Source organism: Trichomycterus rosablanca, chromosome 24 (genome assembly GCF_030014385.1).
Source record: "Trichomycterus rosablanca isolate fTriRos1 chromosome 24, fTriRos1.hap1, whole genome shotgun sequence".
NCBI classification, from domain to species: Eukaryota; Metazoa; Chordata; class Actinopteri; order Siluriformes; family Trichomycteridae; genus Trichomycterus; species Trichomycterus rosablanca.
The window spans coordinates 24,842-40,000 of record NC_086011.1 but is presented as its reverse complement, the minus strand read 5'-3'; the positions used below and the strand labels follow the sequence as shown (position 1 = coordinate 40,000).

The following is a 15,159-nucleotide window of genomic DNA, read 5'->3' as shown; positions in this document are numbered from 1 at the left end:
GACTGACCTGATCTCTAACCCTCTCCAGCACCCCCAGACTCCCCTATATTTAACCCTAATATCTCCAGTCCTCCTACTCCACCATAACATACCAGTGTCCCCAGTGCTCGACTCCTAGTCCACCCAGGTCTTCCCAAATATCCCAGCCCCACCAGTTCTCCTAGACCCTTCACTGCTCTTGATACAGGTCAGTTTGTCCCAGTTCTCCTAGCCTCCTCAGACACAAAGTCATTGCTTTCTGGTTGTCTTAGACATTCTAATCTTCCTGATCCTCCTACTGTCTCCTATTGAATCTAATCCCTTTTATATATCCAGGTCTCTGACACCACAGAGCACGCCCAGCCTCCTACTGTCCTCCCATAATCTGGTCTACTCATTACACACCCTGCTGTCCTAGCACTCCCAGGCTCCTGGTCTTCTCCCAGTCTCACCACTTCTAATAACCTGAATATCATGTACCAGTTTGTGTAGAGGGTGGTGATGGTCTGTGATCCATATGAATCAAGGGGGTGAGTGTGTTGCAGCAGGACACTCCTCATCACACGGCTGACGTCCATACTGATCAGGGAACTGAGGGTTTGTAGGCTGCTCATGTATGATTCTGTCAGTGCCAGCAGCTCCGAGGGTCGAGCGATCTGCCGTGTGGTGGGGTTAAAGTTCGCCGAACGCAAAATAATCCTGGAAACAAACCAGTACAAATCCATACACAACACAACAAACCAGTACAAATCCATACACAACACAACAAACCAGTACAAATCTATACACAACACAACAAACCAGTACAAATCTATACACAACACAACAAACCAGTACAAATCTATACACAACACAACAAACCAGTACAAATCTATACACAACACAACAAACCAGTACACATCTATACACAACACAACAAACCAGTACAAATCTATACACAACACAACAAACCAGCACAAATCTATACACAACACAACAAACCAGCACAAATCTATACACAACACAACAAACCAGTACAAATCTATACACAACACAACAAACCAGTACACATCTATACACAACACAACAAACCAGCACAAATCTATACACAACACAACAAACCAGCACAAATCTATACACAACACAACAAACCAGTACAAATCTATACACAACACAACAAACCAGTACACATCTATACACAACACAACAAACCAGCACACATCTATACACAACACAACAAACCAGTACACATCTATACACAACACAACAAACCAGTACACATCTATACACAACACAACAAACCAGTACAAATCTATACACAACACAACAAACCAGTACAAATCTATACACAACACAACAAACCAGTACACATCTATACACAACACAACAAACCAGTACAAATCTATACACAACACAACAAACCAGTACAAATCTATACACAACACAACAAACCAGTATGTATAAACACAAATGTGCTTAATTCACGTGAATGCAGACACCAAACAATGCAATGAGCATTAGGACTCTGGGCAGGAGTTCTTGATCCACCAAACCCAGTTTACAGGAATAAAGTTGTTGCTGATGGTGTCCAGTGGTGGTGTGCTTTGGACCACTCCAGCTGATATTTGGCAATGTGCATAATTATCTTAGGCTGAAACAACTGCACAGCTATGGAACCTGATTTATAAACTTCTTAATGAACATCTCTGGAGTTCAAATTGCTTACAGAAAAGTTGTTTACATGTTTAAATGATGTGTACATACTTTTGGTCATGTTTAATGTCATGTATTGTAGTTACTTGATAAGGCGCTGTTCCAGCTGGGTGATGAGGAACTCTACAGGAACGATGAGGTGATTAAACACACTGAAGTCAGAACAGAAACTGTAAGAGGAACTGAGCTCAGTCAGCACCAAGTGTAGCTTGTCCATACTGAAATTATAAATACAATAAAAAAAAGATAAACACAAATAATAAAACCCATTTCCGACAAAACTCTGTGTGTGTGTGTGTGTGTGTGTGTGTGTGTGTGTGTGAGTCTAACTTTGTAACCACAGCTCGGTCCTTCCTCTGGCTCTCTGTTCCTGGTTTATTTTTCACCGTTTCTCCTTTTTTTGCTGCAGGTTTCTTCAGTTTCTTATTGCGAGCCGTGCTGATGGTCTCAGCGCTGTGTTTTGCTAACAGCTACACAAACGCACAGATTAGCATACACAGTTAGGTCCATTCTCAGAAATGGTGTGTGTTTGTGTGTTTAAATGTGTGTGTGTGTGTGTGTGTGTGTGTGTACAGGTGTTTATGTAAGGGGACAGAGTGCTTCTTGGCGTGGAGGCACTAGGTGGAGCAGCACCTCTGAGGTCATGAGAAATAAACTCAGTTGCAGGATCCTTAACCACGGCAGAACGATACTAAGACTGAAGAGCCACAAGAAAAACACTAATACCTAAAAACAACAATGAGCAACACTAATAAACTAAAACAAATGAAACCAAAACCATCAGGACAGAGAAAAAAAAAAGAAAACCGTGTCGCCACCTTAATGCCAGCTACTCAATCCACATGCTTATGGTTCTCAAAAAAAGAATAAACAGAACACTCTATCTACTGACCACGCTCACATTCAGCGTAGATCTTCACGTGGGATCGGCATATAGTCAAGGATAGGAGTGCAGCCACACTGCCGCTGGAGGCAGCTCATATCCAGCACTGTTTTTTTATGACTGTTATAACATTTTTTGGGGCCAGAGCCAAAAAAGTGCAGCACCAATGGATGGTTTCCAAGAAAAAGATAAGAAATGTGGACATGAGAGCAGGTTATATGGAACCCCTTCAGCTGCACTACATTAGCACTTAATGAGGAGCAGAGACTGCCCTTGAAATGCCGATTAAAGAAATCTGCACACTGCAGATGTATATTGGGTATGGACATGTGTTTACGTATGTAAGCAGGTGTGTATTCATGTATGTATTGGTGTGTGAGTGTGTTTGCAGGTGTGTGTTAAGGTGTGTATGTACCTGTTCGTGCAGGTTGCTCTGTTCAGCAGAAATATCAAGGAACACAGTACAGGTGAGATGAGCAATTTGCTCCAGAAACATCACAACCAACCTTAGGGTCTGTTTCTCCAACATCTCTGCCTACATACACACACATTATATACACGTTATATATGAACTATACACACACTATATATGAACACATTGTATACACATTCTGTTCACCTTATATATACATTACACTCATACTTTGCCTGAGTAGAAAATGAACAGGGTCTCAGCAGATCAAAAGTGTGTGAGTTTCTACATCAGTTTGTGTTTCTATATAAAAAGTGAGAAATTCACTGCATTGTTTACTGTGATAAACCAGAACAAGGACATTTTTACATGTGTGTGTGTGTGTGTGTGTGTGTAGTATGTGTGTGTGTACCTCTTCAGGACAGAGTGTGTGTGTAGAGGAGCTGAAGTGAGAGCAGGTAACTGGAAAAGCCATTAGGAACCTCTGTACTGATGTTTCATCACTGCACTGAGAGAACATCCGCTCACACACTCTCGGATAGAACCTGTAATACACACACACACACACACACACACACACACACACATTATACACAGAAACATTATACACATACAGTATGTCTATAAACATATTGTGCTTAGTGTACAGTGTGTGTATTAGGTGTAAAGTGTTTTAGGTGTACAGTGTATTAGGTGTACAGTGTATTAGATGTACAGTGTATTAAGTGTACAGTGTGTGTATTAGGTGTACAGTGTGTGTATTAGGTGTGCAGTGTGTGTATTAGGTGTACAGTGTGTGTATTAGGTGTACAGTGTATTAAGTGTACAGTGTGTGTATTAGGTGTACAGTGTGTGTATTAGGTGTACAGTGTATTAGATGTACAGTGTGTTAGGTGTACAGTGTATTAGGTGTACAGTGTATTAGATGTACAGTGTGTTAGATGTACAGTGTGTTAGATGTACAGTGTGTTAGATGTACAGTGTGTTAGATGTACAGTGTGTTAGATGTACAGTGTGCATTAGGTGTACAGTGTGTTAGGTGTACAGTGTATTAGGTGTACAGTGTATTAGATGTACAGTGTGTTAGATGTACAGTGTGTTAGATGTACAGTGTGTTAGATGTACAGTGTGCATTAGGTGTACAGTGTATTAGGTGTACAGTGTATTAGGTGTACAGTGTATTAGATGTACAGTGTATTAGGTGTACAGTGTATTAGATGTACAGTGTGTTAGGTGTACAGTGTATTAGATGTACAGTGTATTAGGTGTACAGCGTATTAGGTGTACAGTGTATTAGGTGTACAGTGTATTAGATGTACAGTGTATTAGGTGTACAGTGTATTAGATGTACAGTGTATTAGATGTACAGTGTATTAGGTGTACAGTGTATTAGGTGTACAGTGTATTAGATGTACAGTGTGTTAGATGTACAGTGTGCATTAGGTGTACAGTGTATTAGATGTACAGTGTATTAGGTGTACAGTGTATTAGATGTACAGTGTGTTAGATGTACAGTGTGTTAGATGTACAGTGTGCATTAGGTGTACAGTGTATTAGATGTACAGTGTATTAGGTGTACAGTGTATTAGATGTACAGTGTATTAGGTGTACAGTGTATTAGGTGTACAGTGTATTAGATGTACAGTGTATTAGGTGTACAGTGTATTAGATGTACAGTGTATTAGATGTACAGTGTATTAGGTGTACAGTGTATTAGATGTACAGTGTATTAGATGTACAGTGTATTAGGTGTACAGTGTATTAGATGTACAGTGTGTTAGATGTACAGTGTGCATTAGGTGTACAGTGTATTAGATGTACAGTGTATTAGGTGTACAGTGTATTAGATGTACAGTGTATTAGATGTACAGTGTGTTAGATGTACAGTGTGTGTATTAGGTGTACAGTGTATTAAGTGTACAGTGTGCATTAGGTGTACAGTGTATTAGGTGTACAGTGTATTAGGTGTACAGTGTGTTAGGTGTACAGTGTATTAGATGTACAGTGTGTTAGATGTACAGTGTGCATTAGGTGTACAGTGTGTGTATTAGGTGTACAGTGTATTAAGTGTACAGTGTGCATTAGGTGTACAGTGTATTAGATGTACAGTGTGTTAGATGTACAGTGTGCATTAGGTGTACAGTGTGTTAGGTGTACAGTGTATTAGATGTACAGTGTGTTAGATGTACAGTGTGCATTAGGTGTACAGTGTATTAGGTGTACAGTGTATTAGATGTACAGTGTGTTAAGTGTACAGTAGTAGTAGTAGTAGAACTTTATTGTCACTATAAATTGCAACAAGTACACAGTGTGTTAGATGTACAGTGTATTAGATGTACAGTGTATTAAGTGTACAGTGTGCATTAGGTGTACAGTGTGTTAGATGTACAGTGTGCATTAGATGTGTTAATACCCCAGCATGGACAGGTCTGCGGTCTCCATCAGCAGTTCCTCCACATCATCCATCATTCTGGTGTGAAACTGAGTCATGTTCATGATTTTAGCTAAATCAGAGTAATCCTTCAGCGCCAGGGGGGCTTTACTCACACTGGTGTACACCTAAACACACACACACACACACACACACACACAGTTATTAAAATGTATTATTAAACAGTGTAGCTTCCTCATACTGAACTGTGTTCACTAATTAAATCATTATTACACAGAAGTGACAGAAATGTTCTTATACTCATTTATATTATTATAAAATATTTCACTGCCTGATAAACTAATTGACATTTTGCAACACTCTAATCTTAATTATCAACAACATACAGAATAGAGTTTTTTCAAATGTATTAATGTTTAATACAGTTTAATATTAATAAAACAGATATAAATATCCATGACTCCTCATTACTATTAGCATTATTAGCATTTTTAACCTAAACAAAACAAAGGCAGCTAATATAAAAATCTATTTAAATAACATTGAATAAAATGTTTTATTGGTAGCTGATCAGGTGTGTTTTGCTTTCCAATTTTTGATTCTGTTGTAGTTTATTAATATTAATGTGTTTTTGATTTTGTGAATACAAATATAAAAAAGTACCTGTAGCCGTAACCAGTCTAATCTAAGCGCTTTAAAATCAAACTCGTCACCACCTTCCACTGTCGTAACACAGAAAACCAAGATCAAATTTCACAGTAATGTCTTCCATAATGAACATCAATGTTGTAATTAAAAATAAAGGTTTTTTTTACATTGTTTAAGTGTCAGCGCACTCAGGTCAGAGACAAATGAAGTCATAAGCACTGATTCTTCTTCAGGACAAACAACAATACCCTGTACAATAAAATCATTATTATACAATAAATGTACATTTCACATGAGAACAATAAAACACCAGAGTGTAATCAATATAATTACAAGTACAATAAATACATAATACAATATAAACACGGGCATGTTTTATATAAATACCTGTATAGTGTCGTTGAGTACGAGAGCATCGAAGCGAGAAAGGTACTGCAGGTAATAACGCTGAATAACACTGTTATAACGCTGCAACAACATTCGCAGCTTTTCCATGTAAAACAGCAGTTCTGCCATCAGTCTACAGGGGGCGCAGTATTAACCATACATGACATATTACGTGTGTACTCATTTTAATAAATGTTTATTAATTTAGCATTTAAATGACTTAAACACAATAAAATGATTTTGAAATTTGTTAAATACATCTTAGAATGGGTGAAGCACCACTGAGTGGGAAGGGAAGGGAGTTTTTTGTGTAAACTCACGGGTCGGTGTAATCTTCAGGAGTTTTGGTTTTGGGAACGTTCTCATAATGTCGAACCAACCACAGAACCTCATCCCTCGAAAACGACAGAGCCATGAACACAAACAAAACCTGGTAGAGTTAAGAAGCAAATACGAGACAACAAAGAACATAAAGAGGAAAAAATTAAAGAAAAAAATGATATTACATATATACAGCAACATAAGATTCTCAAACTAAAATAGAATTTAAATAGAAATAAAATAGAAATAAAGGTTAAACCTTGGGTCCGAGCAGAGCCGGCTGATCCTCCAAGACGTTGCAGAGTTCTTTTAATGCATTTCGGAGGAATTGTCGTTTCTCTCGGTGTATCGCTCCACTAAAATATGACAGAAATAATTACACGCTAAATTTACATTCTTATTTACTGATTCATCCTTAAATAAATCATAATTATTATATTTATTTTTACTTACCAGTTAGCAGTAGCATGTTCTTTACATTCTTTAATATCAGCAACACGTTTTCCAAATCTGCACCCAAAAATATCAAATCAGAATAAAATTGTTCGTTTATTGATATAAGACTTTTTCTCTAAATACTCTGCTAACATTTTCTAAATTGAAATTTCAGTTTAATAAATCGAATCTTTTTATTTAATTGAACAACGTCTTGTTGAAGATGAAGGGATGAACAGGAGCTAAAAGACTGTGTAACGTTTAGAAATATGCATTGTTTGCCTTTCAAGCCATTTATGAATCCATTTTAAACCACCACAGTGCCCTGGTCAGGTTTAAGGTGAGTCCATTTTCTCAGAAACACCTGGATGTACCAGGTGAACCTAGGAGCCCTCTGGATTGCTTTTGTTTGACTGGGACAGAGATCTTTATCTTCGTGTACAGCCGTTTATTTCCTCCAAAGTGATTTAAACAAAATGACTTTCTGTTCTGGATTTGGAAGTGAACTGAACTGTATGGTACCACACAGTGAAAAGGGGCTAAAGTGTTTCAGACTGTACTCATTAAATGTAAGTGGTGCATCTTTTACCCTTTTATGGAGTCGAAATGTTCCTCTGATGTTTTGTGAATGTTAATCACTTCATCTCTGATGAGTGTGACATAAAATCCACTCCTTAAAGCCATTTTCCACAATTCCAGTGAGCCAGGGTTTGAATTTAGACTGCTGTGGCACAACAGGAAACCCACTAACACACACACACACACACAGATTATGCACACAAATGGATTTCTTGCAGATATGAGTGTGAAGGTCCTAATTCTTCAGTTTAATTATGCAGATCATTACATGATTAATAAATTACTAAAACTCATTGCACAGTTTCAAAAACTGTCACATACATTTGTACAATCTTCATGTTTTCAGACAGGACATAATGTTGTACAGAACAAATTCACAAGAACATTTTTCATTAAAAAGAGGAAAATGGTACAGGTACACCAGTTTCTCCCACACTGAAGCCTGGTCAGTGCTCAGTACCGTCCTGAGCCATGTTTCCTGTTGCTGTGATCCTTCAGTTTAGTTCTGTGATTGTTTCTCATCTAATGATATTCTAATAAACTCTGATATTTCACCTGTATCATGAGAGATAATTCAGATTTTTCTCCACTATAAAATTGCTCATGCTGATTTGACAAATGTGCCTTGTTTCACCTACCAATCGCAAAATATAATAAAAATAATAAAAATTTCACTTTTATACATTATATATATATTATTTATTCTAGTACTTACTTATAATCCAGCGCTCCATCACCTCTACTGATAAATATTCACAAGCAATCTGAAAACACCCACACACACGTGCATTAAACATTAAACACAGAATATACTGACTCCACATTATAATTTTTCATTAATATAACTTTTTAAATATAATTTTCATCAATTTCATTAATAACATTTTATGTAACCAGTAATAACATTACGGCTCTTTTAAGATAAAACATAATTAGTATAGGTGAATGTCAGTAGGTGGCGCTGCTGTATATTTGTATGGGTGAATGTCAGTAGGTGGCGCTGCTGTATATTTGTATAGGTGAGTGTCAGTAGGTGGCGCTGCTGTATATTTGTATGGGTGAATGTCAGTAGGTGGCGCTGCTGTATATTTGTATAGGTGAGTGTCAGTAGGTGGCGCTGCTGTATATTTGTATGGGTGAGTGTCAGTAGGTGGCGCTGCTGTATATTTGTAAAGGTGAATGTCAGTAGGTGGCGCTGCTGTATATTTGTATAGGTGAGTGTCAGTAGGTGGCGCTGCTGTATATTTGTATAGGTGAGTGTCACTAGGTGGCGCTGCTGTATATTTGTATGGGTGAGTGTCAGTAGGTGGCGCTGCTGTATATTTGTATAAATGAGTGTCCATCACATAGCACATACACTGCACCTCTGTGTCGCCGGTATATTAATATGTGATATAGAATGATAATAACAAACCGTGGTACTGTTTTGGGGGTGAATCATGGTGGCAGGGGTGTTAATGATGCTCAGGAGCTGAGCACTGCGCCATTGTTCAGCCTGCAGGTTCCTACGAGGATAAACCAACTGTAGCGACAGCAATGCCTCTGTCACCGACTAAATCACACACACACACACACACACACACACACACACACACACACACACACACACACACACACACACACACACACACACACACAATATGGCAAAAACAATAACATTAAGCTTTTAACCCTAATCCTTATCTTAACAAATACAACGGAATTAAGTAAATACACTCCTGAGACCCTGACCACACTTGTTTAGGGAAACGCTGGAGATTAAAATCAATTTATTGTGAAAATCAATCAGAAACAAAGAATCTGGAGACCCAAAGCTACAGTTCTGAACAACTGGAAGAGAAGAGCTCAGGAAAACCAGACGCTTTCAAGAACAGTCAGCACAAAAAAGGTTTTTGGTTCCAATGGTTCAGCAGAATTGTGTGGAGCATTGAATCAGGATTTGAGATGATTAGTGATGATCTTCAGGAAATACAAGAGTAACTGAATCTCTACCACACTTCCTCATGGAGGAAAAGGGCTCATAGTGTGAGGAACCATTTCAGCTGCTGGTACTGATGGGCTGCTTCACTCAGAAACATCACACAGGGTGAGATAGGAGGAGGGGTGTGGTTAGAGTGTGTGTGTGTGTGTGTGTGTGTGTGTGTGTGTGTGTGTGTGTGTGTGTGAGTGAGTGAATGTGTGTGTGAATGCGTGTGTGTACCTTGGTATGAGGTCCAAACTCCTCTGTGAGTTTTTTGAGAGGATTTTCGTACTCGATGACCATCTGACCGAGTCGAGGAAACGACGGATCGCTGCACAATAATCACAGAATCTGATTATTAATTCCTGATGATTTTTAATGTGATGGAGCTTTGTCGTATTAAAATCTGTTTTTTTCTTCTTCTTGTTTGAAGCTAATAAAACTGTATGTGTGTTTATCACATGAACAGTTTGGGGAAGTGTATGTACGTGTATATTTTTGTGTACCTGCTACCATTAGAGAGTTCGTAAGCGCAGTTGTACATGCCGATCAGAGTTTTTCTATCATCAATCCGTGACAACATTAAAATGACAGAAATGTAGGTGATAATCAGATCCAGGTAATTCTTTGTAAAGTCAAAATTCACCGTCTAAAATATTAAAACAGTTATTATGTTTATATAAAAGATCATTATCACATTATTAGAGCAGATATTACACATATATAATTAAATCGGTATAACAGCTTTTATTTACAATAAAGTTATTAAAGAACAAAATAATTACAGTGTGTAAATGTTTAATACTTACGATGTTGAAGTAACATTGAGAGGCATCAATGGTGTTAAGTAACTCGTACACATGATCCTAAAATTAAAAATAATTATTAGTTACAGCTTCAGAACATGAAATATAATTACAATCAACTGTTTAATAAACACGCTACAAATTACACACGTGTCATCACATGAACATATTATAAACAATACATATAACATTGCTTAGTCTGACATACACACTAACACTTACACACACCTACACACTGACACACACTAACACTTACACCTACACACACACCAACACTTACACACACTAATACTTACACACACCTACACACTAACACACACTAACACTTACACACACCTACACACTAACACTTACACACACTAGTTTAAAACTAATCACAATCACATCATTTTTCCTCTGATCTGGAGAGGAATGAATGATAAAATCTTTAGTGAGAGTGAAACCGTTCTCACCCTGAACTCCATCACGTCAATAAAAGAATCATAAAAGCTGCTGAACGTTTCCAGAATGGCTGATTTCTGCTTCTGAACGCTGCTCAGCTGCTGCTGCAGAGACAAAATTACAGAAATATCAAACATAATCCAATCCTTTATAAAATACACAGCAATAAATACAACAACCCACTTCTTATTATTTACAATTAATTACAATTACAAACTCATTTAAGGTGAAACTTACACTTCCGCCTCTGAAGTCGATGTTAGGAAATTTTCTGTTGATAAATTTAATCGCAGGTTCCATCGATTTATCAAAGAAAAATGTCGGCCTTCGTTTAGTATCAGCGCACATCTTAAAAAATGAACAACATTTTTTCTTATTAACTCACAAAATATCTGTAATAAATAAAATCAGCTTTAAAATCATCAGCTCTTAGATACAAATATAATATTTACTCATTTTAAATCATTTAAAATAATATTTACCTAAAAAAGCTGCGCAACTAGTACACACGTTACACACACACACTTAACACATTCACTACATACATACATTTACCAACACGAGTGTGTATGAAATGTAGTGTTTAAAGTTTATAGTGTGGTTATGTTTGTGTATTGTGTGTGTGTGTGTGTGTGTGTGTGGTTGATTTAGAGCTGCTGGTTTCCTGTTTAAACTTCCTATTTAATTCTTTTTAGTTCTGCAGTGTGATGTCCTGAATTTTACATTTAATACATTTTTAAGCTAAAGATAATATGAACTTAATTACTGTTTATAATATTTATATGAATAAAGACATTTAGATGAATTATAACTTTGTTTTAATGTTAGTGATAAGTTCTGTAAATGAATAAATGTTTAATTACAGATCACATTCTCATAAATAATCTTTTTTAATGTTAATTATAATTATTAATAAAGTAATTACTGCAGAATAACACTAACATTTGGAATAGGTCTTCAGGTTCCTGTTTCTGTTCAGAGTGGAAGTTACTGCTCTCGTATTTATCGAAATATTTAAATGTAAATAATGTTCTACCTTTTTGATGTGGTTCATGCGTATTAAAACTCCTTGACCGCGATCATTTAAAACCACCAGCTTTTCTGCTAGTTTCAGCTGGTATGCCATCATTAACACTCTTGTACACACAAACACAACACTGTTACACAAACACACACATACACAAACTGATATACTGAACTAAACTCACTCATATAGGAAGTTGCAGAGGAAGCAGAAGTGTAGTGCCACGCCTGCTTGAGGAAGAGGAGGAACTTTATTCATATAAATACTTCAAAAACAAATAATATTAATTATTTAACATTTTTTCCTTTTTTATAATATTCACAGTTCAAAATTCAAATACACACTTTAATGTACCTTAAATTTTAATGGGCCTGAGGACACAAATTGGCTGTGAACAGGCCCCCTGGTTCTTCCAGGTACTCTGGTTTCCTGTGACATTCCCAAAACAACCTGTAGAGGATGCCAGTGAGTGAATGTGTGATTCAGTAAAAATGTCATTTATACATTTGAATAAGTAAATGTGTGAATATACAAATGACTGGTAGAGTGAGTGAATGTAAATATATGAGTGAGTGAATGTGAGTGAGAGAGTGAATGTGAGTATATGAGAGAGTGAATGTGAGTGAGAGGGTGAGTGAAAGAGTGATTGAGTGAATGTGAGTATATGAGTGAATGAGTATATGAGAGAGTGAATGTGAGTGAGAGAGTGAGTGAGAGAGTGAATGTGAGTGAGAGAGTGAATGTGAGTATATGAGTGAGTGAGTGAGAGAGTGAATGTAAGAGGGTGAGTGAGTGAATGTGAGTATATGAGTGAGTGAGAGAGTGAATGTGAGTGAGAGAGTGAATGTGAGTATATGAGTGAGTGAGTGAGAGAGTGAATGTAAGAGGGTGAGTGAGTGAATGTGAGTATATGAGTGAGTGAGTGAATGTGAGTAAGAGGGTGTGTGAGTGAGTGAATGTGAGTGAGAGAGTGAGTGAGAGAGTGAATGTGAGTATATGAGTGAATGAGTGAGAGAGTGAATGTAAGAGGGTGAGTGAGTGAATGTGAGTATATGAGTGAGTGAGTGAATGTGAGTAAAGGGTGTGTGAGTGAGTGAATGTGAGTGAGAGGGTGAGTGAGTGAGTGAATGTGAGTAAAGGGTGAGTGAGTGAGTGAATGTGAGTGAGAGAGAGACCTGGGCCCTGACAGTCAACCTCAAAAAGACCAAAATTATGATCTTCCAGAAAAGAGCCAGATCTCAGGGAACCAAACACACATATAAATTAGGACACCATGAAATTGAGCACACTAAAGATTATACTTACCTCGGACTAAACATCAGTTCCACAGGAAACTTTAACCCGGCAGTAAATGAACTGAGAGAAAAAGCTCGCAGGGCGTCTACGCCATAAAACGTCAAACATTCGTAGAAATTCCGATTAGAATTTGGCTTAAAATTTTTGAATCAATAATTGAACCGATTGCTCTATATGGCAGTGAAGTTTGGGGTTCGCTTACACACCATCAATTCCATAATTGGGACAAACATCCATTAGAGACCCTGCACACAGAGTTCTGTAAAAGCATCCTAAAGGTGCACAGACACACCACGAACACACACCAACACACCACTAACACACACCAACACACCACTAACACACACAGACACACCACGAACACACACCAACACACCACGAACACACCACTAACACACCACTAACACACACCAACACACCACTAACACACACAGACACACCACGAACACACACCAACACACCACGAACACACCACTAACACACCACTAACACACACCAACACACCACTAACACACACAGACACACCACGAACACACCACTAACACACCACTAACACACACCAACACACCACTAACACACACAGACACACCACGAACAATGCGTGCAGGGCAGAATTAGGCCGATTTCCTCTAATTATCAACATACAGAGAAGAGCAATCAACTTCTGGAACCATCTAAATAAGAGCGACCCCCAAACTTATCATTATAAAGCCCTGAAACACCAAGAGCTGAGCAAACATACCAGTCCCCTCATCCAACTGGTCCTGAGTCACTGCACCCATACACCACTAACACACACAGATACACCACTAACACACACAGATACACCACTAACACACACAGACACTGTAATAACACACGCCGACACACCACTAACACACACTAACACAATAAAGAAATCTGTAAACCCAATTAGAATAAACCAAATTACACAAAAACTCTGTTATTTGTTGTTATTTGGCCCTAAACAGACACTACAGTGCAGCAGATTATCTGAGCGCAGTATCCGACCCTAAATTAAGAAACACCCTGACGAGGTACAGACTGAGCGCACACGACCTGGCCGTGGAGACGGGGCGACACACCCGGTCCTGGCTGCCCCGGGAGGAGAGGTTGTGCCAGCACTGCACTCTCAGTACAGTAGAGACGGAGCTGCACTTCCTCACCCGGTGTACCAAGTACCACCACGTCCGCTCCCAATTCTTCCCTAAATTTAATAACATCATCCCCAACTTTACCTCCCTCCCAGACCCCGGTGAGTGAGTGAGTGAGTGAATGTGAGTATGAGTGAGTGAGTGAATGTGAGTAAGAGGGTGAGTGAGTGAGTGAGAGAGTGAATGTGAGTATATGAGTGAGTGAGTGAATGTGAGTAAGAGGGTGAGTGAGAGTGAGAGTGAGTGAGTGAGTGAATGTGAGTAAGAGGGTGAGTGAGAGTGAGAGTGAGTGAGTGAGTGAATGTGAGTAAGAGGGTGAGTGAGTGAATGTGAGTATGAGTGAGTGAGTGAATGTAAGTGGGTGAGTGAGAGAGTGAGTGAATGAATGAGCCTTAGTGAGCCTTCGATGTGCAATTTTCCCATAACACACTCTCATGACAGACGCTGGATACTGAACTTTGTGTTGGTAAGAGTTGGGAAGATCCATTTCCTCTCTGGACTGGAGATCACAGCACCTGGGTCCAGTTTGTATCAGTCAATCTCAGATGAATTTGAGCCCAGAGAATTCAGCAGCATTTCTGGATGTTGTTGATATTTGGCTTGGTGGAGTCTGAACTTGTATGTATAGATGCAGTGGTGAGCTGTGTTTACTGAACATGGTTTTCTGAAGGATTCACAAGTCCAAATTTTTCTATTTATAACAGAAGCAGGTAGAGCTTTAATGCGGCGCTGTGTCAGGAATTCGGTATT

The 15,159-nt window shown here is 38.4% G+C and overlaps 1 protein-coding gene across 3 annotated transcripts in view; it reads right to left on the bottom strand.

Annotated features, from left to right (window-relative positions):
• nckap1l (NCK associated protein 1 like) overlaps positions 1–12,186 on the bottom strand; it is an 18,701-nt gene extending 6,515 nt beyond the window's left edge. The window contains exons 1-21 of one of the 3 annotated variants that reach the window (XM_062986436.1): positions 12,144–12,186; positions 11,173–11,283; positions 10,947–11,039; positions 10,498–10,554; positions 10,195–10,337; positions 9,929–10,019; positions 9,143–9,280; positions 8,444–8,492; positions 7,739–7,895; positions 7,168–7,224; positions 6,974–7,070; positions 6,714–6,823; positions 6,394–6,526; positions 6,174–6,255; positions 6,022–6,080; positions 5,380–5,525; positions 3,379–3,511; positions 2,970–3,089; positions 2,002–2,141; positions 1,758–1,889; positions 460–678 (exon numbers count right to left, since the gene is read on the bottom strand). In XM_062986436.1, coding sequence (XP_062842506.1) covers positions 460–678; positions 1,758–1,889; positions 2,002–2,141; positions 2,970–3,089; positions 3,379–3,511; positions 5,380–5,525; positions 6,022–6,080; positions 6,174–6,255; positions 6,394–6,526; positions 6,714–6,823; positions 6,974–7,070; positions 7,168–7,224; positions 7,739–7,895; positions 8,444–8,492; positions 9,143–9,280; positions 9,929–10,019; positions 10,195–10,337; positions 10,498–10,554; positions 10,947–11,039; positions 11,173–11,283 — 2,267 coding nt within the window. In that variant the 5' untranslated portion in view covers positions 12,144–12,186. Of the gene's footprint in view, positions 1–459; positions 679–1,757; positions 1,890–2,001; positions 2,142–2,969; positions 3,090–3,378; positions 3,512–5,379; positions 5,526–6,021; positions 6,081–6,173; positions 6,256–6,393; positions 6,527–6,713; positions 6,824–6,973; positions 7,071–7,167; positions 7,225–7,738; positions 7,896–8,443; positions 8,493–9,142; positions 9,281–9,928; positions 10,020–10,194; positions 10,338–10,497; positions 10,555–10,946; positions 11,040–11,172; positions 11,284–11,877; positions 11,896–11,971; positions 11,988–12,143 lie in introns of those variants that run through there. The other 2 variants (XM_062986435.1, XM_062986437.1) reach the window with 2 other exon arrangements.
• Positions 12,187–15,159: the final 2,973 nt, after the last annotated feature.